The sequence below is a fragment of the Lagopus leucura genome, unplaced genomic scaffold, assembly GCF_019238085.1.
Source record: "Lagopus leucura isolate 7727_CA_CO unplaced genomic scaffold, USGS_WTPT01 Super-Scaffold_100157, whole genome shotgun sequence".
Lineage (NCBI taxonomy): Eukaryota > Metazoa > Chordata > Aves > Galliformes > Phasianidae > Lagopus > Lagopus leucura.
The window spans coordinates 27,682,523-27,706,227 of NW_024962334.1; the positions used below are offsets into that span (position 1 = coordinate 27,682,523).

The following is a 23,705-nucleotide window of genomic DNA, read 5'->3' on the forward strand; positions in this document are numbered from 1 at the left end:
CTTCAATGGCCAGTAATGACTGCCTGAGTCAATAGGTGGTGCACTGCACTTGTGGAATCACCCTGCTATTTCACTCATGGTCTTAAGAACTGGCGTTCAGGAAAACTTGTTTGATATCACTCAAAGAACCAACTTCTGCAGCTTGAAAAGCAACATAAGAAAATTTTCTCTCTCTCTCTCTCTATATATACACATATATATATAAATTTATAATATGATTTTTACACTGAAATAATTATTGTAATGAATTACATAGATTTCAAAATCTTGCTATCAAAATGTATTTAGGGCAAATGTATTTCTTCGGATGCTTATGTTTGGGTTAATGAGAGCCATCAATTCATGATTAGCTAGAGAATATACGTAAGCCTGGAATTGTGGCTAGAAAATTTTTTTCATGCAATACCTGCACCCAACCACTCAATGTCCAAAAACGGACTAATGTGTTCCAGCCCAGGAGCATAGAAATAGTCATAGCTGTGGAAGATATTTGCATATGCTTTGCAGAGCACATTCAGGCTGATTCTGATATGTATATGGAAACAATATGGAAAAATAATGCTTTTTTAATAAGCCAATAACAAAGACTGCATGTAAGGAGATGAATTATAAGCTACTTCTGATAGCGTGTCTGAGAACTGCTTTATTTGAATGTGCTATTCTTGCATTGTTTGGCATCAGTATACACGATTCTAAAACTGTAAAACCAGATTGAGTGGGTTCCAGAATAACAGCTTCTAGGAGAGCCTGTCTGAAACCTCCAAGCACTACAGTGGAACAAACCAAAAATCACATCAAAAGGTGCAGTTTAAAGCTGCATCATGGAAACAGAAGATAACTTGCCTTTTCATAGCCCTGAGCACAGTATTCATGTTTCAAAATGGTCTATGCAGATCTTTAAGATGATTCTCAGTGGGTCATGATTTTTCTCCCCAGTGAAGAAACCTGGACAGTTACAATTTTCCCTTCCATAACTTCTTTCCAGTTTTAACATTTCTCTCTCTGCATTGGTTGAATTCACCACGTTCCCTTTCCCCACCTCTGTTTTTCACCTACTTATGCCATGTTCCTACAAAGGCATGTGCTGCAGAAAGCCCCGCTTCTGCTAAGTTCTGAGCAGCCATCATGGATGCCGTAAAGTATATTTGCACTGGAGACATCAGGCTCCAGCCAACTTACTGACAGGAGCATCTCAGCCTCTGCTGTCTCCTAGGAAGGCTGTGTGAGAGGAGCAGATGGGTAGAACGCTTCCACTGACCGCACAGGTGGGTGTTTGGACCTGCAGCACAGATTGGGCCAAATGCTCCAGTACTGCCATTTGCAGCTGTACCACAGCTGAGCCCTGGGTTTGGCAGTGGTTTTAACCCTACTGTTTTAGCTTCTCTGTGCTGATGGTCTACTTATGTTACTGCTGATGCATACCTGCTTGTTATTAAATTCTGCAGAGATAATTTGCACAGGGAGGGAGATGACTCCCAGAAACAAGTAAGCAAACTTCACCAAAAATTTATTCAACACGTTGTATTTCTGAAATGAGACAGTATGAAGACTCCCTGCACTGTGTGCAGCTCACCTTACTTATTTTCAGCTATGGTCCTTGGAGAAGAAAGAAGCTCTGCAACACTGTGCAAAGCATGAGAATAATGCTTGATTGTGCATTAATTTCTGATGAGTTCAAAACCCAAAAGCCAAACAGTATTGTCCAGGTGCTAACACCCAATGTGAGGTGGGGGCTGTTTTTTCTCTTCTGGTTTGATTTCTGACTAAGCCCACTTCAGCGGCAAAGGTGCAAAAAAGACACAGACCTTGGGTACAACTAAAGGGCTGGTGGAAGTCGAATGGGAACATTCTTCATCTGGAAGGAAGTGCCATAAAATAGATCAGGCAGAGCACAGGAGAAATCAGAAGATGACCAAAGAGAGCATATTTGCCCTTTCCTTTCAAAATCACAAGTATTGCACTTTTTTTCCCCTTCTCACAAAGGTATGGGCAGCAATAGCTCACCTATCAGCCCTGGCAATAATGCTTGCATACTTCCTAGTGAGTTACATGGACTCAGGAAAGTAATTCTACCTTTGCAGTCCAGTAGAAAATTCCTGGCTTCTGGATAATCTAGGAGAAAAAACTCCTAATATTTCAATATTTCTTTTTCTTTACAACAGCAGTATATATTTTTAAATGCTAAGACAGTGAAATGCTAACACTTCCCACTGTTATTCATTGGACCGTGATGATTTGTGTAGTTACATTAAACTGTATTTTACTCATTTAAGTGAAAAAAGGCTATATTTTATCATGGCAATTTCCCTATTGTTAATCTAGCACAGTGCTGCAAACGTTACCCCTTTTATGTATGCAGCACACAACTAGCTGTGAGCACACAGCAGCTGCACACCAGGCTGTGTTTTCCTATTTGTCCTTTCTCCATTAAGCAATTAATTGCATGCAAGAATGAAAAACTTCCTTTAGAAATAGTGCTTATTTCTCTTTTCATTGTCCAGAGCAGCTTTTGGACTCTACTCACCCACCAGCATTGGGATGGTGCTGTGTTCATGTTACAGGATCTTCTTCCGGTTATTTTCTCCAGGCTTTTCTTTGTGGATTCCTGCTGATTAAGCTCATCTCATCTCTTCCCTTACCTGCTCCAGCTGCTGTCCTCATGTTCTTGCATATCTCTCCAGCACATCTCAAGACCCTCCCAATGCCGAAACACAGCCGCTGAAACTGCTGTTCATTTCAGGCTTTTAGAAAAGCACTGTATGATAGCATCATCTTAAAAGGTCTCAGCCAAGAAATGTCTTTGGTTTTCAGCATGTTCATTGTGACAGTAAATTATTTAAGTTAACAGCAGCTAGATCTGTTTCATACACAACTGAATGAAGTATAAAGGCCTAATTAAGTCTGATCTTCTGACTCTTCCTCCACATTATTTCAGAAGTATACACGCCTACAGATTGCAGCAGAGCATCAGCCAACAGACTTCTCCCCACAGTAAGTTTTCACAAGACAGAGCCCTCATTTTCTGTCTATTTTATGTGAGATGGTTATCCTTTTAGTCATTAATTTTGTTTAGAATTCAGATAAAATGAAGAATCTCTTCAACTTTTGAAGTTTGCATACTATGAGGCATGGTTTTTTTTTTTCTTTTTTTTTTTTTTTCTTTTCCCCTCAGACTTCCTCAAAAGGGGATGTTGAATTGAAGGGTCAAGTAGACAATTACAGTCAGAAGACAGCAGTAGGCAGTCTCTGAATGCTGCATTATTTCTTAAATTGATGCTGTAAAATATTTCTTCACTCTAAGTGAATTTCTGCTGATGCACCTAAGCAAGTAACTTTACTCATTTGATACCTTCTTTTGGAACACTGGACATGCTTTATTTTTTTTTCTTTTCACAATTTATTTAAACATCTCACATATACAAAATACATTTTCTTTTTTTTTCTTTTGAGAAATGATGATTCTTTTTTATCCATTGGAGAAGATGAAGATGAGATTTGTAAGCAGAAATATCTGATTTTGGAGGAAGAGGACAAAGATGAGGAAAAATGATCCACGTGCTTAAGCTGGGGATGAGATAGATTTCAAAGAAACAGAGAAGTAATGCTTTAACTGCTGCTAGCACCATCAAAATTCAAGTATTGGAACATACTCTGGAATAATGAAATTAGCACCACTATATTCTGAGTGGAACTGAAAGTAACTCATATGATATGGAGAAGTGCCTACAAAGGATGTGGATCACACTTGGTTTAGTGTATGAGGTAGTTTAAACCTTTGGAAGTTGTGGTTTTAAACTTCCTCTGTGGAAGATAGTCAAAGGCCACAAGTGGTGCAAACTTTCATGATTTTTTATTTTATTTTTTTTGGGTTTTTTTTTTTTGGTTTTTTTTTTCTTTACAAAGGTTGACATTTCCCAAAGCAAGGTGTTAAATCTTGAAAGACTTCCAAGTCCTTTTGGGGCTGTATTAAGTTTCATTGCACAATGCTCCAATCAATTCTTCTCCTTCTCTTTCGCCCAGAGTTTAAGCAAGTAGATGAACAGAAAAAATGGAAGGAGTCAGCTCTCATTACAAAAAGAAATGACAAAGAATAATTCTGGGGGGGGGGCGTTAAGTTAATTTTAGTTCATTCATTTGAAACAGACTGGGCCAATGTGCAAACCGAATTCTTGGTCAGCGCCACCAATGTCCAAAGGTGCAATGTCAAGGATGGGCAAGCGAGATGGCTTATTTGTTCTGTACTCAATGATTGTTTTGCCCCATTTGTTGTTCTTTCTCTGCAAGAGAAAATGTATTAGAATTGTTATTGCATTGTTCATAGAATTGAGAATTGTTTCACCTAACTGGATAAATTCTGAAATAATTTTACTTAAATTTTACTGCCACTGTTTGCAAATAAGATACCCATATCCAATTGTTTAGAACTCTAATACAGAGAAAACATTTACTTTAACCTTTCCATATTATTCATGCTGATTAAACACTCAGTGACCCTTGCCTGATCTTTTGAAGACTTAACCCTGCCCCTCCTGTACCTTTCTCAGCATGCTTCAGTTTCCACAGAATTTGGGTCTAGTTCCTCAGAAAAGCTTTTTTTGTCACATTGCACAGTACAGGAAGCACCCCAGTCTTTGTCACTTATTAAAGACCTGGCACAGGTGGTTCTATAGGCTATTTATCCTCACTGGATAAATTTTTTCTGGTCTGACTGATAATCTAGTTCTGAATCAAAGCACAGCTCATTAATACAATCATACTGCCCATGCTTTCTGTGTTACTTACAGAGCAGCCATCCACAAGAACACTGAAAGTGAATCTGCTGTTGCCTTCAGCTCGTAGTTCAACATCATTGGATCCCTGGAGTATAACAGCCTTTTTAAGATTTCCAGTCTCCTCATCCATGTAGGCAATGCTGTTCTTGCAGTGGTAGGTGATGTTCTGGGAGGCATGGTTGGCCAGCAGACGCATGAAGGCAAGTTGGGTGGCCATGTCCTTTGTGGTCACACCTTCACCATTGTATTCAAACTGAAAAAGACAAAGAAACCCACTCAATTGAATTTCTGGGGAAAAGTGAGTGTTTACATATTTTCTGTAGGAATAGAAAAAAATTAAAGAGCACAAATGTTTGAGATCAGTTGCCTATTTCAACTGCAGAGCTAGACAGCACCACACAACTAGCAGGAAGTAAGGTGAAAGCTGAGCACAAGTAGTGGATGGAGTTAAGTTGTAGAACTCTGATGCAAGATATGGTGGTTTTTAGCCATTTATGTGGATTTAAAGATGAGATCAGACATATTCAAAAGAGGAGAAATCCATTGTTTCCACAAATACACAGACAATGCCTGGCTAAAGAAAGCCCTGAGTTTTTATTTCTTATTTTAGTTTTATAGAGCAGCATCTGTGGATGTTATGAATGTTTGCTTCCTCATATTCTTTGACAACAACTGCTTTCAGCCAATGTGAGAAATAGGACTCTAGAGCACCCTGGGTCCTTGTTCTGACCCAGTGATAAACTTTTTTGATTTTGTATTAAAGAACTTGGAAACTGGGATTTCATCATAAGACTAATTCAATTTCATTTAAAAATTATGAAATTAATTCTTAATTGTACAAAAAGGACTTTCCAGCAGGCTGGTACAATGTCTCATATGCAGGTAGATATATTTCTTAATTTTACTTAATGGCAATTCTGAGTGCTACAATGGCATATACTTAGGATCTGTCATGTGTAATACAAATATTTTTTCAAGAATAGCACAATATGTCAAAAATAAATCCCAACTTAAAAAATAGCAAAAATTATTATTATTCCTTTCTCAGTTTCCAGACTGTCTTTGTACTGAAGTAGCACATTCCAGGCCAGGATTCCCTTAGGTCTGGCCACTAATCATGCTGAATTGATCACTGGCAGACACTAAGAAAAATTAGAACAATACTAAAAAAAGATCTCTTTAGCAAACTGTGTTTGAAGCCAGAACTGGAACCCTGCTCCCCTGAGATAAAACGTAGCTGTTCCCCTTTTCATATTTCTCCTCTAAGAGTTTAATTAATGAGTTTTGCTCACTGAGTGTCAGCAGGTAGGGAATTATTCAGAAAGCACTGCAGGAAACAATCATCCTCCAGTGCATCACATACCTGAGTACCACCATTGATAGTTTCACCGAACCATATGTGCTTTTTGTCCTTGGGATTCTTGCTGACATACCAGGTCTTAGTTGGAATATCTTCAGTGCTAGCATGGATGCAAGTCTCACCAGTGGCAAAGTCACAGTATGCTCTAATGGCATCTGCAGTGCAGCCTTGGTTAGGATCAATCCAGTAGAAACCTTTGAGGAAAGAAACACTTGCATTCAGTTTATATTCATTGGTTTGATACAGAAATTCAGAGAGGTCATAAATGTCACAGCTAAGTACAGTATTGAAGTGATAATTGGGAGAAATACACCTTTTAAACTGTCAATGTGTAAGAAATTAACTGTACTCAAAAACTAGGATTAGACATTTTTGCACTATTTTTAAAGAAGGCTGCAATAATTCCACAACAGTAGATGTTTGAATGTCTCTGAATATCCTCACAGATACGCATTTTCACTGGAGGCACAGAACATCTTCACTAGCCATTTAGTATTCTCACTGGTTGACCAGGGTTACCATTCAAAGAAAGCTAATAAGTTGAAAATAACTTGCTGAGCCAGAAGGGGCAAATATCAGGCACTAACGTACCGCTGCTCCATTCTGGGTGGCTAAGTCTGAGGTCACGGCAGGTGCGAGCTGGGTTCTTTTTGGAGCCTTCTGGGGTCAGCAGGGTCTCAATTTGGTTGTTCAATGTTTTCAGAGTGGCATCAACTTCATAATCCTTGGGTCTAAGAGAAGGCTGATCAGCCCGGTAGTATTCTGCATCAAAGCCAACTTCGTATCCACCACCATTGGGACCAGGAGGACCAGGGGGACCAGGAGGACCAGGAGGACCCTAAAGTTTTTCAAAAGCAAAAGTCAAGAAGTATTCTATTACAAATATGATTATTTCAGACGACTATTTTCACACATGCATTGTCCTACTGAAGACTTAGCACCCTCAGCAATAATCTGAGGAAGGACCTATGGACCTGCTCTGTGGTAACTCCTGTGAACTAAAGCAGAAGATACAGTGTGTAGGACAACCACACCTTTGTGCTTATACTGGCTGGCCATAAAGAATGAAGAAAGACTTCAGGTTTAAATCTATTAGGGAAATGTTGGATGTTAAACAACAACATTTCAAAATCCCTTATTAAAGCAGAAATAAATCTCTCCATAAACTAAGATTTTAAAGTGTTTTTCATTTAACTGTTACCTACATGTGTTAAATCAACAAGACATAAGTTATACTCACAGCAGGGCCTTGGCTACCGTGAGAGCCACGTACACCAGCAGGGCCAATGGGTCCAGGGAGACCATTGCGACCATCCTTACCAGGAGGACCAGAAGGACCAGGAGGACCCTAGAAGGAAACTTGAACAGTTTAATGACAGTAGGGAATGCTACAAATAGGGATTCATACAAATTAGAGCATAGAAATATATTCCATAAAAAGAATGAGAGAATTATTTGCATATACTCTTAAATTCACATACCCTTGGGCCAGCAGGACCATTGTTACCAGGAGGACCTTGATCACCGTGCTGACCCTATTGGGAAAAACAAATACATATTCATTAAAAAGTGCAATGCCACACGTTGTATTAACATGATTCAAAAGGGGATCAGCAGATGTATTTGGGTTCAGAGAATGGAAATCTAGGGCAACTGGCATTAGTATCCCAACTGCAGTTGGGATTTAAAATGTATAAAAGGAAAGAGAGTGAAAATAGTTGTTTAAAAGGATAACCTACAGGAGTCTCTATATTGTTTCTTAGGTTTTTCTCTTTAAAATAAGAGACAGAATTCCCAAAGACGATACCAGAATTTAAAGGGAAGATAATCTGTAAATGACTCGCTTCTCTCTGATACAGAAACTTTACAATTTCTGACCAGAAAAGAAGAAATACTAATTAAACAGAGGCAGAGCTTTTTGAATTCTGTGCTAGCCAAATGTAGTTTGTAGTTTTCAGAGCAAAAAAATCGTACAGTTCTAAAATCAGCTATCAGCAGCATTATTAAAATTCATCCTATTATGTGGAAAGCACTGAGTGTTTGGATCATATGGCTTTAGAAAGATGATGCAGAGTGAACTAAGTCAAAATATTGAAAATCATTTACTTACAGCAAGACCAGGAAGACCTTGCAATCCATTGTGTCCCTTCAGGCCAGGCAGACCTCTATGTCCCTTATCACCAGGTTCACCTTTCTCACCACGTGGACCTTGTGGGCCCTAGGAAAGGATATACATGCTAAAGAAGGCCTGAATTAGATATTACCGACAGAATGAATTCAGTATAAGCATTCTACATTATGCCACAGGTTGCCCCTGATATATTTATGTATATCCTGTTAAGATGCCCAGGAAAAGCATTAATCCCAAAAGCTTCAGGTTTAATCCCATGAGAGAAGATGATCAAGATCCTAGATTTATAAATATTTACAGTTGCTTAAGCACTACTTTTTGTGCTTGAATGCAGTTGTAGGCCCTTAATGTTAAACATACGTTTTCTATTCTTGTATCAATGTAGTAATGTATACAGAAATTAAGACTTACAGCGAGACCTCTTGGGCCAAAAGCACCAGCAGGCCCAACAGCACCAGCAGGACCCTGGAACAGGAAAAGAAAATGCATGTCACTGATGCATATCATACCTAATAAAGGATCCATGCTAAGCATATCTCTACAGAAAGCAAAGTAATTATTCACATATGATAGGGTTTTGATGCATATATGTATATAAAATGCACATGTGCATGTACGATGGACAAATGTTAGTCCTGTCTCAATCAAAAGAAATGTAAAATCTCATCAACTTACAGGATCACCACGGTTTCCAGGCTTTCCAGAAGGACCAACTTGGCCATGAGGACCAGGAGCACCCAAAGCACCACTGGGACCAGGGTTACCAGGAGCACCACGCTCACCCTGAGCACAAGGGAATGCAAGAGTGATGCTGTGTTACTACTGACTTATACATACTGGAAGATTTCTTTCATAAATATGAAATAAAAGGAAAGAAATAGTCACCTTGAAACCAGGAGCACCATCACGGCCTGGAGGACCATCATTTCCAGGATTGCCCTGTTAAAGTACCATTTAAAAACATTAAAGTCTATCAATATCTCACATAGAACTTTGACCCAGCCTAATTGCTCCTTATGAGATCTAGAAGACATTGAGATAGAATAGCATGAATCTTTAAGGCAAACTTTGTTATAAGTCCCAAATTCAAGTCCTTTACACAGATTAACATTCTCTGAAAAATAGGGTGGCCTTCGAATATTTTAGATTTTACAATACCAATATAAGGAAAATTCATGACTTTTGGTTCTATTTCTGTAAATGTTAGTACAAGAGTTCCGTACTAACAGTGTCTCAGGTAATCACATGAACATCCCTGATAATGCCCAGAGAAAAATTTATATCTTAAATCCTTAAGGAGAACTATAACGTGTGAATATTTTACTTTTCTTAGAGTATAAGTAATACCTAGAAACTGTATGGATACCCTTCAAGGTAAACTACTAACCTGGATGGCTGCATTGAATGGATAAGTTTATTCACTGCTCTATGAAAAGCTGGTTGCAGGGCCCAGTCCACCAAATAATCATCCATGAGGTAGGGCATTGAAGGGGGCAATTTATTACATTGCAGTACTTCCACTACCCCTTTCCAGATAGGATACAAGTCCTCCACTGCCTATATTTATCTGTGGAGATCAGCAGTACCTGCCACACAGGCCAGAGTTTGTTCTGTCCTGTTTTTAGCCTCCTTTACATCTCATGGTGAAGGAATGCATGTCAGGAAACACTGTGTATATACCTGACATTAAAAGAAATTATCACAGACAATCAGCTTCCCTCTCTACAGCCAAAAGCTTGTTGCATGGGATGTAATGCTTTCACCAGCTCCTGCAATGAAGGCTTCTTCTCACTCAGTCTTTTTTGGCAATTAAGCAAAAGTCAAAAGATTCTGATTGTGACTCCAGGATATCCTTCAGATACAATTTATGCCTTGAAGAATTTGTCACCTAGTCAGAGCTGTTGGGGAAAAGGACTGAAATTCATTTCATGATGAGGAGATTCCCTGGTACCACTGCTCTGTTTTAGACCTTGCCAATAAGGGATTTGTGTATTGGGATCCTGCTATTTTCCCTGAAGACACTGGAAGGTACAAGTTTGCTAGCAGAACAGCATTCAATCGCATTCAGTTTCTCTATGTGTTAGTCTTTGGCTCAGAACAAAAGTAAAGCAATCTTGGAAAGGAAAGAAGTCATAGCTTACATCACGACCAGCTTCACCAGGAGCACCATTAGGACCGGGAGAACCCACAGGACCAGAGGGACCACGAGCACCAGGAGGACCAGAAACACCCAGGGGACCAGGTTCACCCTAATACAGGAACAGTGGAAACAGAATGTGACATAATACATCAAAAAACAGTCTTACAGAACTGTCAGCCTATATCTAAGAGAAACATTTCTCTGCAGTCAGTTCTGGAAGTGAAACAGAAACAGGAGACAATGAGAAACATATCTAACTAGAGCAAAATATTTCAGTTTCTAGCTTTTCTGTGTCTTGCTAAGAATAGATGCTTCTGATGCCATTCAAAAGTATGTTCACCTGCAGATACAAGTTTTGTTTGTCTGCAGCAAGCAATAATTTCTTCCACTGCTCAAGCCTGTAGGCTCCATTTAACCAAGATCTGTTTGCAGCAGAAATGAAAACAGAATCTATACCTCCTGTTCACCACTATTCCTTAAGAGGAGACCTCAGCATTTTTCTTTGTAGTTTAGTGCAGTCAACGAGTCATATACTCACTGTTGCTCCAGCAATGCCTGGAAGACCACGTTCTCCCCGAGAGCCAGGCAGACCAAGGATACCAGGAGCACCAAGAATACCCTGAGGACCTGGGGTACCAGGAGGACCCTGTGAGAAGAAAGATTCTATTAACAGGGGGGGTAAAAAAGTCCCTCCGTATTTCTCATTTATTTTGCTCTGTAACTCTTTTCCAAAGATCTCAATGTGGGTCATTGCCAGTTTCCAAATGGAAAAAATTGTAACCAAGGTGGAAGACTGAACCTAAAGGTCTCTAAGAAAGTAATGCTGATTATATTCTGACCCCAGTAAGTACATTTGCTTTTCCTTTCTGGACAAGATCTCCTATTGTGTTTTTCCCATTCTCTAACAGTGGGTGGTACATGAAAACTGGGGTATTCAGAATGGAGAAGATGACTGTGCTGAGGGAACTGCATAGTGAAAAACCAGCCATCTGATTCTGTGACAGTCTTATTATGTACCATCTAGGTACTTTCTATCTCCCCACAAGCCTTAGAGCTCATTACTGATCCTTTGAAAAGTCAAAGTATCTTTAGTTAAGAGACTTTTCAATTTCCTTAAAATTTGAGCATGTGCTACTAAACTTGGCGTAAGTGGTCATCCTGAAATATTACTTTGTTATTCCTAATTGCAGTCACACCCTCTAGTTCAACTACAATATAAAACTAGAAGATTTACTGCTTTATACCAGACCTTACAGGGTAAATATTCAACAGTCACCTACAAATTTTTAGCATACATGTCCAACAGTGACAGTGACAATTGTATTCTTAGCTGTAACTTCTACAGATTATGGAAGAAATTTCTATATATTTACATTGAGAAGGTAGAGAGAGGTAATTCACACAAATAGTTACTTCTATAAGACACCCAGCACAGAGGTAGTGCTCACTTTTAGGGTCTGTTGGTCAAACATGCATAAAAAGTTTCCTTAATCTCAGTGGAGCTACTGCTTAAAAAACTTTGCTAAATTTGGTAAAGAAGAAATGCCCTTCGAAAGTACCAAAAGTATCTTAGAAGCTGTAACATTTACGCAGAGAGACACTTGTGATGAGATGTGATACTCAGTTACTTACAGCAGCACCAGCCTCTCCAGATGGACCTTTCTCACCAGCAAAACCAGGTGGGCCAGCAATACCCTGTTCACCAGTACGGCCGACTGGACCAACATCACCACGCAGACCTCTAGGACCATCTTTGCCAGCTGGGCCAGGAGGACCAGGGGGACCAGTGATGCCCTAGAGGATCAAGCACAAAAGTGTCATCATTATAACACAGACCAGAACTACGGAGAAGTATCATGCCATTTACAATAAACGGGTTATCAGCTGCTACAGAGCAGCAACTGTTACTACTTCTGTTAAGCAGTGCATAGCTGGAATCAGCAGAATTATCGAATTAGGGAATGTGGCAAAATTTTGCATGTAGGTTTGATACTAGAGACATCAATTGCAACTATAAAGCCTACAGGGAAAAGAAAAACAAACAGGATTGTTTAGCTTTGGATGGTGGGATTTAAAATATAGGAAAGGAATACCTCTTCCTAAGGCTTGGAACACTGTTGTTAGAAGGAAGTTTTATGAAAGTCAATTGGAAATAACAAGTTTGGGCTGAAAAAGAAAGTAGTAAGTCACATTCATAGACATAATCAGAGGCTCCCCTGCTTCAGACAGCAGTTGGAACTGCAGATACTTTGGAAAGTGTTGACACGAGATAATCTCTACATTCTTTTTGAGGTAGGATACGACCTTATTTCACTCAAAACCAGTATCTATGGAGTTACTCTGTGAATAAAAACAAAAAAGCCAGATTTTTACAACAGGCAAAGCACTTAATGGTGCAGAAAGATGCCTTTTAGCCTGTGAAAAAAAAACAAAACCAAACCTAAATACATAATTCCCAGTCAGTGAATTTTCTTTCCTATTCAGTCCTGTAAAGATCTGAAGCGATTCCAGGATAGTCAGAATTTGAGTCATGTAACAAAAATGAGGATTATCCCTAACTAGTACAATTTCAGACTTGTCTCCCACTAAAACTTCTCCATCAGTCACTTACAGCAGGGCCTGGAGGACCGACTCTTCCAGCAGCACCAGGGAAACCAGTCATGCCCTAAAAATAAAAGTCAAAAGGAAAATTTAGTTTAAAGGAAACAATGACTTCATGGAAAGCAACAGTGCGAATGGTAAAAGCCTGAGGACTTACAGGAGGACCAGCATCACCACGAGGGCCAGCAGGACCAGCAGCACCAATGGGACCCTATGTGTGAAGGGTAGAAAAAGAGAGATGAGTCAAGCAAAGACCTGTTATAAAGGGGACCAGTCTCACTCTTACAAAAAAGGAAACAGTTTTGTTATTTACTTTAACTGAAGAATTTTGGGGCCCCAAAACAGAATGTGATGATATTAGGGGTCTCATTGACTTCTTAAATCAATATGGTAAGGATTGAAGTGTTGCATAAGGCATGCACGATTCAAATGAATCTGCCTTGCCAATGTTACATGCATCTATGCAAATCTGATGTGAAAGGTGTAGTAAGGCAAAGAACAGCAGGAGTCCTGTTTGTATAGTATGCCTGCTGCAGCCATGTAGTTCCAAGACCTGGTATTGGTCTTACAGAAGCGTATGGTAAGACTCTCTGCCTATGTTACCTTGCAATATTTCAGAGTATTTTAGATACCAAGACCTTTCTTTCTGCATCAATTCCCCAGTAATGGGCTGCGTGCATGTGAAACCTTTGGACTGTATTATACGCTCATATGCAAGAGTGTGCACCAATTTGCACACACACAGCTGCACAACTGGATCTAAAAGTCAGGCTGCAATAGAACATTCTATCTCTAAGGCCCTCAGCTCAGGAACTTACCCAGAAATATCCCTTGAATGGTTCAAGACAGACAGATTTTGCTGATCTTTAGCACAAGTTGAAAATTATTTATTTTTTTCTCTTCATTTCATGATCTCAGCCCACACAAATAAACTGATTAGGTTTATATAATGTGTGAAAATCAGGATGTTGACTTTCCTCACAGCCTAATTTGAATTTCTGGGTTTTTTGTTTGTTTGTTTGTTTTCTTTTAATTACCTTTTCAAAATTCAAGGCCTTCAGGTTAGCATATTGCTTGCATAGCACAGTTAAAAACCATTTTACCAAGATACAGTTCACTTACTGGTGGTCCAGAAGCACCAATTGGCCCAATAGCACCTGTTGGTCCAGTTTCACCCTTTGGTCCCTTAGGGCCACGCTCGCCTTTAGCACCTGGCTGACCAGCTGCACCCTATAGGCAGAAAAGAAACACAAAGAACAAGGAGTTGAAAAAGTAAGCTAAGAAAGTAAAGGAATGGTGTGGCATCAATAAGAGGAAAGTGAAAACAGTACTCACAGGAGGTCCAGCAAATCCACTAGGACCTACAGGACCAGGCTCACCACGTTCACCCTAAAGAGAAGACAATGAGGACTAGTTGGAATTGGCTTTAAAAGGGCATTTTTGTGAATATCATGTCTTTGACATGATGAAATAATTGAAGGAATTGCTTCTTACAGGAATACCACGGGCACCAGCAGGACCAGCGGGACCAGCAGGACCTCCTTCACCCTGAAACAGACAGGAGACATTACATTATATGGGGGAAGGCCACACATGTCAAAACAGATCTTGTGGTATTGATGCATACACTCTATCTCCCCATGTCTCTGTTTTAATCTACCCCATGTTAAGAATAATTTCTAATGATACTTGGACAGGATGACGAGTCATTAGGAGCTAATGTGTTGTTGTTTGACACCATATCAGAACCTCTTTCCAGTGTGAGGAGGATCATAGCCTCAATCAGAAAGAATTCAGACAAAGCTCGAATCTGAGGATTTTCTGTAAAAACCACTGCCATATAGATGTACATCCATTCCCTGCCCTTTTAAGAAAAGGTATGGGGTACAATGGGAAACTCCCCATAACATTTGTTTCACACAATGTGAGAACTTGCAAAACTTGTGCACCCTAACAAGATGGAATTGTTTTCTAGTAGACTAGAGTCTTCCTCTTAAATATTCATACTGTGGGCAAACTATAAAAAAAGACACACTTTCATTCAAAGAGCAAACTTACCCGATCACCAGCACCACCAGCAGGGCCAGGAGCACCAATAGCACCAGGGAGACCCTACAGGTTAAGAGAAGGACATCATTTCTAACAAAATGTAAGCAAGAGTCACCAAATACATTTTTTTGCTTTTTTTTCCAGGAGATAGGCATGTGACTTTATCTCAGTTACTCTTAATATATTTTACATAACCTGGTGTCCTTGAAATTCTATGTTGTTACTTTCCTCCCAAAATTTGAAATCATGCACAAACTGCCAAAATGCCAAATTAATGTTGTGTGGCTTTGCAGGCTGCCTTTACAATTAGCTTTATGGGCTGGGCCCATAAAGTTCCAGAGGACATCACACTGACAACTGTCTATGAAATAGTGATCTCTGCCAATGTCATATCTCTGCTTTCATGCATGAAGAGTGATTGCTTCTCTCTCACTCCTCAAATTCAAACATCCCTGAACAAGGGACTACAGAGTCATACTGACTTGCATCAAAAGCAAGCAGTTGTTAGAGGAAACTGAATACGCTGGAAAATAAAAGCCATAAATATAATTTTTAATCACTTATGTAGTCAGGTGCATCCAAGTAAACTCAAGTAGAAGCAAAAGATACTTACACGGGCACCATCTCTTCCTGTTGCACCAGCATCACCTCTCAGACCTGGGGCACCCTAAAATGAATACATAGAGGAAGCAAGCATTATCTCAGTAATGTACAAAACAGTTTCTCAGAAAGAAGGCCTGAGCTGTTTTCTGAATGCACACATTCTACAGAGATACCTATGCAGGTTTTGGTTTGGGAATGGACTTTGACTTATCTAATTCTTATTGCTGAATACGTACCTACTCACAAAGACAAAACGTGTAGACAAAAAGGACTGGTGTGACTTGACAGAATTATTACTTTATTCTATATATAAACCTATTAATTTTCTTCCAGGTAACAAGAATTAAAAATTCAAAATTAAGATGTCTGTTCCAAATGGTGAACGTAAATACTACCTCAAAACCCCTTTTCTTTTGGTCACAAAAAGAACCAAATGTAAAAATCTTCCTAGGGATTTATGTTATGTCTTCTATTTGAAGCAAGAAAAGAACTGATAAAAAAAAATGAGGTCGTGAGTGGTCAAGTAAAAGGCCATGTTTTATGTAACAAAAATAGTATCTAGGTCATTGGTAGTGTCAATAATTCAGACTAGCACTCTGTTCTCTCTTCTTTTTGAAGAAATCCTACTCTTCTGCATTAATCTGCATGCCTGTACATAGTTTTTATTAAAAGTTGCAAGCAATTTTCATCTTAATTTCCTTATAGTCATGTAGCATAAATGCAGTTGTAGATTTTTTAGTCTAAACAATTAAAGGTATGGAAATCTCAGTTTAGAGTTTAAATAATGAACTGAGGAGAACTTGGAATAAAGTGTACCTAACAAGGTAAAAATCCATTTTATAGATAATTATATGAATAAATCAGAGTTTGCAGCAGGATTTACACAAAACTGTGAAGTCTGGTTCCGTGTGAGTGCTTGCACTGGCTGAAGTTTTCTGCTTTAATTACATGCATCCAATACAATCAAAAATTTTTTGTAATTTCATAGAATTGCCAAGGTTGGAAAAGAACTACAAGATCATCCAGTCCAACTGCCCACCTACCACCAACGCTTCTCACTAAGCCATTTATTTATATATCTTACGTACTGCATCAGAGATCAGAGTAGAGCTGTTATGGATTTGAGCAGATGACACTCAGTTCTTCATGATCCATATGCCCATTCCTGCTGTAAAGCTTGTATTCAGATTTAACACTGCTTTCATAAAGGTAAGCTCATTGTTACTCAACCCTGTGAAGCCCTACCTGCCACTTAAACCAATTCCAAATGCTGAGCAAAGATCAAAATGCAGTTTTTGTACCTCAAAATATTGCCACTCTGTTGGACCAACAAAACCTTTACTTACTGAGAACTAATGAGACACCATGAAATACAATTTCACAGCAAACAGAAATTGTATTTGGGTAACCTGCATTTTTTTCAGTTAGTGAAATTCAAGCATCTCCCAGACCTGTGTATATATAACACAGAGAGCATCAGCCTTACCTTCTCACCCTTGCCTCCTGGAATACCTGCAACACCTCTCTCTCCTGGGATTCCACCAGGCCCAGCAGGACCAGGAGCACCAGCAGGACCGACGTTACCAGGCTCACCCTAGCAGCAACAGGTTATTGTGTAAGAATGGTGAAATATGGAACAATACTGCAATATGGAACACAATTTTTCCGTTACTTATAAGCTCATATTCTATTGGCTTGTAAATATACTGAGTAGTAGCACTTGGTCTCTAGCTATTGTGCATCTGCAACTTTTCAGTGAAGACGCTGGACATCAACTCTCTGATTTGTGGTCCCATATTCCAAACTAAACCTTCATGGCAAGACTGCATATGAAGATCTTGTAAATTGAGCCCCACACTTAATTTGGCAGAAGACCATGCAGAAGATCATGCTAATGTTTTTGGGAAAATACTGCTTACCAGACACAAGAATGTCATTCCCCAGGAGGGTATAAACAAGCTAGTATGAATTTTAGCCAAAATCTCAGAGTAACATATTCCCTCTCATCAGTGATAAAACAAAAAAAATCCATATTAGTGTGGAGTAGCTGTTACAGGGATTTACTACTTGAAGAAAGGGCCCAGTACCTATGATGTGTGTGGATTACCTGTTAGCAGCAACCATTTATACTGAGTAAAGAAGGTTTCTGACTGCCCTCATCTGCAATTCAGTAGTGAGGCAGTGGTAGCTGGAGAAGACATACCTTGTTACCATCAGGGCCTGGTGGGCCAGATGGACCACGGCTTCCAATAGGACCAGCAGGACCAACAGCACCACTTTCACCAGGAAGACCACGCTCACCCTGTGAGAGACAGTTTGATTTGAGTTTTTCCTTTAATTGTTCTGTAGGTAGCAGTGACACTATGATGCATTTTTAGCTGAACAAACCATTATTAATATCAGAATTATGCACATTAAATTGGTGGGAAAAACTGGCTTTAGCTTTTGACACAAATAAAGCAAAGTACCAATCAGGTCAGACAATGGATCCTAGAGAAATGAGGGCCACAGAAATTGGCAAATAATTGGTTTTACAGTGGCAAGTGCCACCAGGAAATAAAGGTGACAGCTAAAAACTACTAATGTGACCTGAACATTCTAACAGGAATAAGGATACATTTCAAAGAAGATATTAACTGGAAATAGCCAGAAACTGAGCTCAGATTCAGTAGATTATCAACTGTAGTTATATGATTTTCACTAACAAAGAAATCTTGGATTATCCCAGCGTAATCAAGCTGAAAAGCAGTGAGTAATCTGATAGGGCATAATGGAAATTTTCAGTTACATGAGAGAATGTGGGGGTTAGAGCAACAACTGTAATGCGATCAAATAACTGACTCAAGGAGAGATGGCACACTCTGAAAAGCACCAGTGAGACCTCATGCAAGCACTGTGGAATTTTTAGGAAGTATTAATTCTGTTATACTGAACATTGCTAAGACCTAATTTGGAATACTGAATGAAATACAATCAGATGAGTACACAATGCTTAACATCAAGCTAGAGCAAAGACAGTTAACTGCTGCTACAATGATGAAGGGAGCTTGGGTTGGATAGATTAGCAAAATGAAATTTTAAAGAAGACATGGTTACTAACAGCCTCACAGCTGACTGACGTAAGAATGAATGGGAGTATTTGTCACTCACAAGTACATTCAGTCAGGAAGGCAGAATGCTTATAGTGAGAGAAAAGAGGAAGAATAGTTTAAATATCAACTTTTTATAAAGATTCAGAAAGCAAATAAATAATTGAGCGTTTTATAAACTGGAATGTGAGAGCTGACTCCCTATTGCTCTGTGAAGGCTCTCTACAGCCCTTTTTTCACAGTTCAGGAGTGAAGAGAGCTGAGGGCAGTATTTTCTAATGACTATTCCAGGCTCTGGACTCAGCCTACCTTTCATTCACAACACCACCACATGGGAGGCAGAAGCTGGCTAGCAAGGGTGGTATAACAAAATTGGTGAGGCTCATAAATCTACCCCTTTGGGTAGATGACAATGGAGTTAAAATTCTCATATGCACTAAGCCTCACTGCAACACTGTAGGATTTTTTGTCACCCATATTCCCGCTGCTAAGTTAACATAAAAAATGTATTTAACCAGATCATCAGGACATCATTACTTGTGCAGTACTTGTATTCCTTATCTAGAAGTTTACTAACAATGGCAACTATTGTATGGTGTGATCAGGTATATCCTGACAAGCAGAAAGAGCATAAAAAATTCTGCTTCCAGGCAGTCTGCTGCAATACATGATATTCTGTACTTGAGAAAAGTAGCTTGTCTTGAGAAACTTGTAAGTGCATACAGTTCATACTAATTCTAAACACTGCATGAAGACAAGTGTCTACTAGATTTCAGATGAGTCACTCACCCGTGGGCCAGCAGGACCAGGGACACCAAATTCACCATGGAGACCCTAGAAGAGAAGAGATGGATTGATGAAGTTTATTTCAAGAGCAGACTTAGCTCACATTGAACTTTTGAACTTTGTTAATTAGCAGTAAATAGAAATGCTTCTCAAATTTCAGCAGTATGTTGAAAAATCTTCAGACTAAAACCAGTTTTTTAGATAGATAAACTGTTTTCATATAACTGCACAAAATCTCAAAGCACACATGCTAAGAGATGCACTTCTCATCTGAAGGGAGTTAGTTACTCAATTTCAAGCTCTTTGGTCAGGCACATGCAGTGCAAACTTTCATACTGAATCACAGAATGATTAACTACCAACTTAAACGACTGATACGATGCACAGGATGCACAATTTCCAGGTTCCATCACACACTAACTGTGCAGAATCTGGTGCCTGAATTATCTCAAGTTATCTCCATTGTATGCCATGTAAACCCACTGAACTTCAGCAGATGAGCAAAGGCATGCACCTGGAGTAATGCTGGTTAGATTGAACCTTGCCTGTTTCAAAGGAAATCTGGAATACAACGTTCTTCATGTGCTGGCTTGTCTTTTATGGGGGATGTTTTATTGTTGTTTATGGCCTCAAAAGCAAAGGACTGCTTTTTTTCCTTTTCATAAAGGAACTTTTAAAAAAGGAAGTATGCTCCAAGTGCCAAAGGACCTTCTCCATTTGTGGCTAATTTTAACAAAAGGGATTATTAAACTCTGCATATAACACAGATCCATTTTGGCAAATGGATTCAATGGACTCTTGCTTCACCACAGTTGTTAACAAAAGGCTTATGCAATACATGCCTTTACTTGAGCAGTACTGTATCTGCTACTCACCCTTTCGCCTGGTTTGCCAGCTTCACCAGCTGGACCAGAGGGACCTGGCAGACCCTAAGTGTAAAGAAACAAGGATGCAAATAAAGTTAAGGCAGAAGAACTTTATGCTTTGTAAAAAAAACTAGGTAAAGTAGGGCAGAGCACATAGCTTCTTACCTGGAAGCCTGGAGGGCCAGCAGGACCTGTTTCACCCTTTGCACCTTGGTTGCCCTGGATAGAAGAAAATGAATTTGAAAAATCAGAAGTCACAGTGATGAAAAATAAATCACAAATTGGATTTGTGTGGAGGCTGTTACTTACGGTGACACCAGGAGGACCTTGAGCACCGTTGTTTCCCTCAGGACCAGGAGCACCCTAAATATGTTCAAGCAGAAAGCGGTTATCAAAGTTTTTATTTGTTATGAGTAGTATCTGTCTAAAGTGCTTCTGTGCAAAAACCAAAGGTCTCTGGTTGCTTATTTTGAACTCATACTGCTACATTTAAGTTGAAGCCCTATGCTTCTTCAACTTACCCATTTGCTCATAAGAGCTTCACTATCAGAAGGTAATACAGATGCTTACAAAACTAAATTACAATAGGTAATTTTATGTTATTGCAGTGCATTTATCCTTACAAAAAATCCTTTGGAATTACAGATACAGAAATCCGGCAAATAGGTGGCATTTTTTCCCAGAACAGATCAGTTATTTGATTCCTTAGTTGAGATTTACAAAATCTTCCATTTATCAGTAGGAAAGTGCTGAAAATTTACAAAGTAACATAGAAGCTATACACTCTCCACAAAAATTTACAAAGGAATTGCTATTTATTCCTTTTTTTATAGGAAGCTAATACCCAATAATTAATTACCTAATCCATATCTAACAGGAGTAATTTTCATTTGCACTAACATTAATCTTCAAGTAACAGTCTCCACTGACACTAAGCTATGTGAATGCATTCCAAAGTACTCTCCTGTTTCGTCACCCCTTCATGCTTTTACAAGACAATGCTATCTTATAAAAGAGGCCTTGAAAATCTACATTTTTCTCTCTGGAGGTTGATAAAGAAGACATATTCACATACCCGTGGGCCAGCAAGACCAACATTGCCTTTTTCACCAGGTTTGCCAGGTTCACCCTGAAGGTCAAAGAGAAAAAAAAAGAAAAAAGAAGTTAATCAGATTATACTACTGGATAGAAGGTGATACTTCCCTGATGAAGGATTCATTGTAACATTAATTTAAAAAGCCACAAACTGCATCTGGCTTGCTGAATCAGAGAAGAGCAATAATGCAAATAAGTATTTTGTCTTTTCCAAACTCCATTTGAGTATTTTTGAGAAAGTAATGCAAGCTCCTGATATGCTGTGCAGTTTTGTATGTAATACACTAATACCTATGTGTGCACGTGTGCACAGCAACACCACACATCTGGGGAAAACTATTATCTGTTTCATCTGTGGGTCATATCAAGAGCCTCAGTGAAACTTGATGGTAGCTTTTCTTCTAAAGTGAACGAGATTTGGATTGTGCTCCAAAGACAGAGATTTCATGTCCAACTTCCACAGAACTTTTACTGAATTGTATATACAGAAATGAACAAATGGACACAAAGAAAATGATAATACAGACATTATTAATCTTGTCACTTCAGAGTCCAAGCATTCCCAATTAAGTATATTACTATTTATCTGTATTTTAGATAATTGGGAAGCAATTTAAGAAAGAACTCTTGAAAGTGAGCAAATGCCATTCAATATAGTACAGGAATATGCAGATGCATTTGGCTGTTAAGAGTTGGGGACCTACAACTTAGTCTGAAAATAGAAACAGAAACTTTCTCTACTGTACTTACAGTGGGACCTTTTGGTCCAGGGAATCCAATGTTGCCAGGTTCACCTCTATTACCAGCTGGACCGATGGGCCCAACCCTACCATCTGCTCCAGGGAAACCCTAGAAAAAGAAAACACACCTATGAAATGACTAGTGGAGAAAAGTGTACTCACAGAAAGTCACTGTCATTTAACTTTTAAGCACTGATCATATATCACATGCACCTGCATTCCTCCCTTTTTCTTCTTTTTACAGAGCTCCGTATTTTTTCTTCCCCTTCCAGGACAAAGACCCCATCTAAGACCCACAGAAATGAATGGAAAGTCTTTTCACACATCTGAGTAATTGAGCAGTAGAGTCTCACTGGTTTTGAGCAGCTGTATTAGAGTACAGATTTCTGCTTCTTAAATCTTCATTGATGCTTTGTATGCACTGGGGAAGCAATTAAAACCAGAGTACTTACAACAGGACCTTCTTTGCCAGCAGGACCTGGGCTTCCAGGTTGACCTGGGAGACCCTGAGAAAGGAAAGGTTTCATGTTTTCAGAAGGCAATCAAACCAGCCAACATTTAAGCCACTTTTTTTTTTTTTTTTTTTTAAAACAAATTCATGCATGTGCTTGCATGCACATAAATGGGACTGTATGTTCTATCAAGTTTACATCTCATCTAAACTGAAGTTTAATTTGGTGGTGTGTGCTTCCATGCACACAAAAAATGAGGTTAGTGTATTTTGCTTAGATAAACTCATTTAGGCTCTACATTAGCAAAAAGTTTGCAGACACTCAGTAGTTTACAAATTCAGTGAAAACACTCTTTTCATGAAAGGTGGGTACAAAGGGTAAAAAGATTAAAAGGACAAAAGTCACTGACATGTACATAATCCAGGTGGATCCAGAACCACTAAAGTGGATGGCTGTTTTCAGTGAAATCATTAACAAAATAAATTGAAATAATTGAGATCAGTCATCTCATATCACTGAGGAGATATACACCTCAACTGTGATCTTAATGGTTCCATTCTGTAAATAATAACAAGCAGAACAAGTCAGTGGAATATCCAGTACAAGAGAATGCTGCTCCACGACCAAGGCTATTAGATGCTACCACATACTAAAGAAATGAATTTCAATAAACATTTTGATGCTGCTTAATTATTTCTTCACGGATGTTTTTTCAGTGGGCTGATAGAAATAGTTTAATTGTGGCATGAATAGACTTCCTGCAATTGAATTTCTGAATAATTTTATCCACAAAATGCAAGTAGTTTTCTTTTTGCACAGTTCAAACTTACTCTTGGACCCATAAGACCAGGCTCACCAGGACGGCCAGCATCACCATTAGGACCCTTAGCACCAACAGGACCACTAGCACCACGGTTACCAGCAGGTCCCTAATAACAGAAGAAGTAAATAAAAGTAGAAAGAGGTAGCAAAAAGTATCACACATTTGTATGTAAAAGAAGATGGTTTAGAAATGACTCAG

General features: G+C 39.0%; 1 protein-coding gene across 1 annotated transcript in view; it reads right to left on the reverse strand.

Moving 5' to 3' along the window:
* Positions 1–3,894: 3,894 nt before the first annotated feature.
* COL1A2 (collagen type I alpha 2 chain) overlaps positions 3,895–23,705 on the reverse strand; it is a 37,715-nt gene continuing 17,904 nt past the window's right edge. Inside the window, exons 23-52 of the mRNA XM_042888556.1 lie at positions 23,515–23,613; positions 22,685–22,738; positions 22,243–22,341; positions 21,473–21,526; positions 20,707–20,760; positions 20,563–20,616; positions 20,407–20,460; positions 19,535–19,579; positions 17,860–17,958; positions 17,143–17,250; positions 15,667–15,720; positions 15,063–15,116; positions 14,499–14,552; positions 14,340–14,393; positions 14,127–14,234; positions 13,162–13,215; positions 13,015–13,068; positions 12,036–12,197; positions 10,942–11,049; positions 10,405–10,512; positions 9,149–9,202; positions 8,939–9,046; positions 8,675–8,728; positions 8,243–8,350; positions 7,614–7,667; positions 7,373–7,480; positions 6,724–6,970; positions 6,136–6,326; positions 4,783–5,025; positions 3,895–4,277 (exon numbers count right to left, since the gene is read on the reverse strand). Of these exons, the coding sequence (XP_042744490.1) occupies positions 4,131–4,277; positions 4,783–5,025; positions 6,136–6,326; positions 6,724–6,970; positions 7,373–7,480; positions 7,614–7,667; positions 8,243–8,350; positions 8,675–8,728; positions 8,939–9,046; positions 9,149–9,202; positions 10,405–10,512; positions 10,942–11,049; positions 12,036–12,197; positions 13,015–13,068; positions 13,162–13,215; positions 14,127–14,234; positions 14,340–14,393; positions 14,499–14,552; positions 15,063–15,116; positions 15,667–15,720; positions 17,143–17,250; positions 17,860–17,958; positions 19,535–19,579; positions 20,407–20,460; positions 20,563–20,616; positions 20,707–20,760; positions 21,473–21,526; positions 22,243–22,341; positions 22,685–22,738; positions 23,515–23,613 (2,844 nt within the window). The 3' untranslated portion in view covers positions 3,895–4,130. The remainder of the gene's footprint in view (positions 4,278–4,782; positions 5,026–6,135; positions 6,327–6,723; positions 6,971–7,372; positions 7,481–7,613; positions 7,668–8,242; positions 8,351–8,674; positions 8,729–8,938; positions 9,047–9,148; positions 9,203–10,404; positions 10,513–10,941; positions 11,050–12,035; positions 12,198–13,014; positions 13,069–13,161; positions 13,216–14,126; positions 14,235–14,339; positions 14,394–14,498; positions 14,553–15,062; positions 15,117–15,666; positions 15,721–17,142; positions 17,251–17,859; positions 17,959–19,534; positions 19,580–20,406; positions 20,461–20,562; positions 20,617–20,706; positions 20,761–21,472; positions 21,527–22,242; positions 22,342–22,684; positions 22,739–23,514; positions 23,614–23,705) is intronic.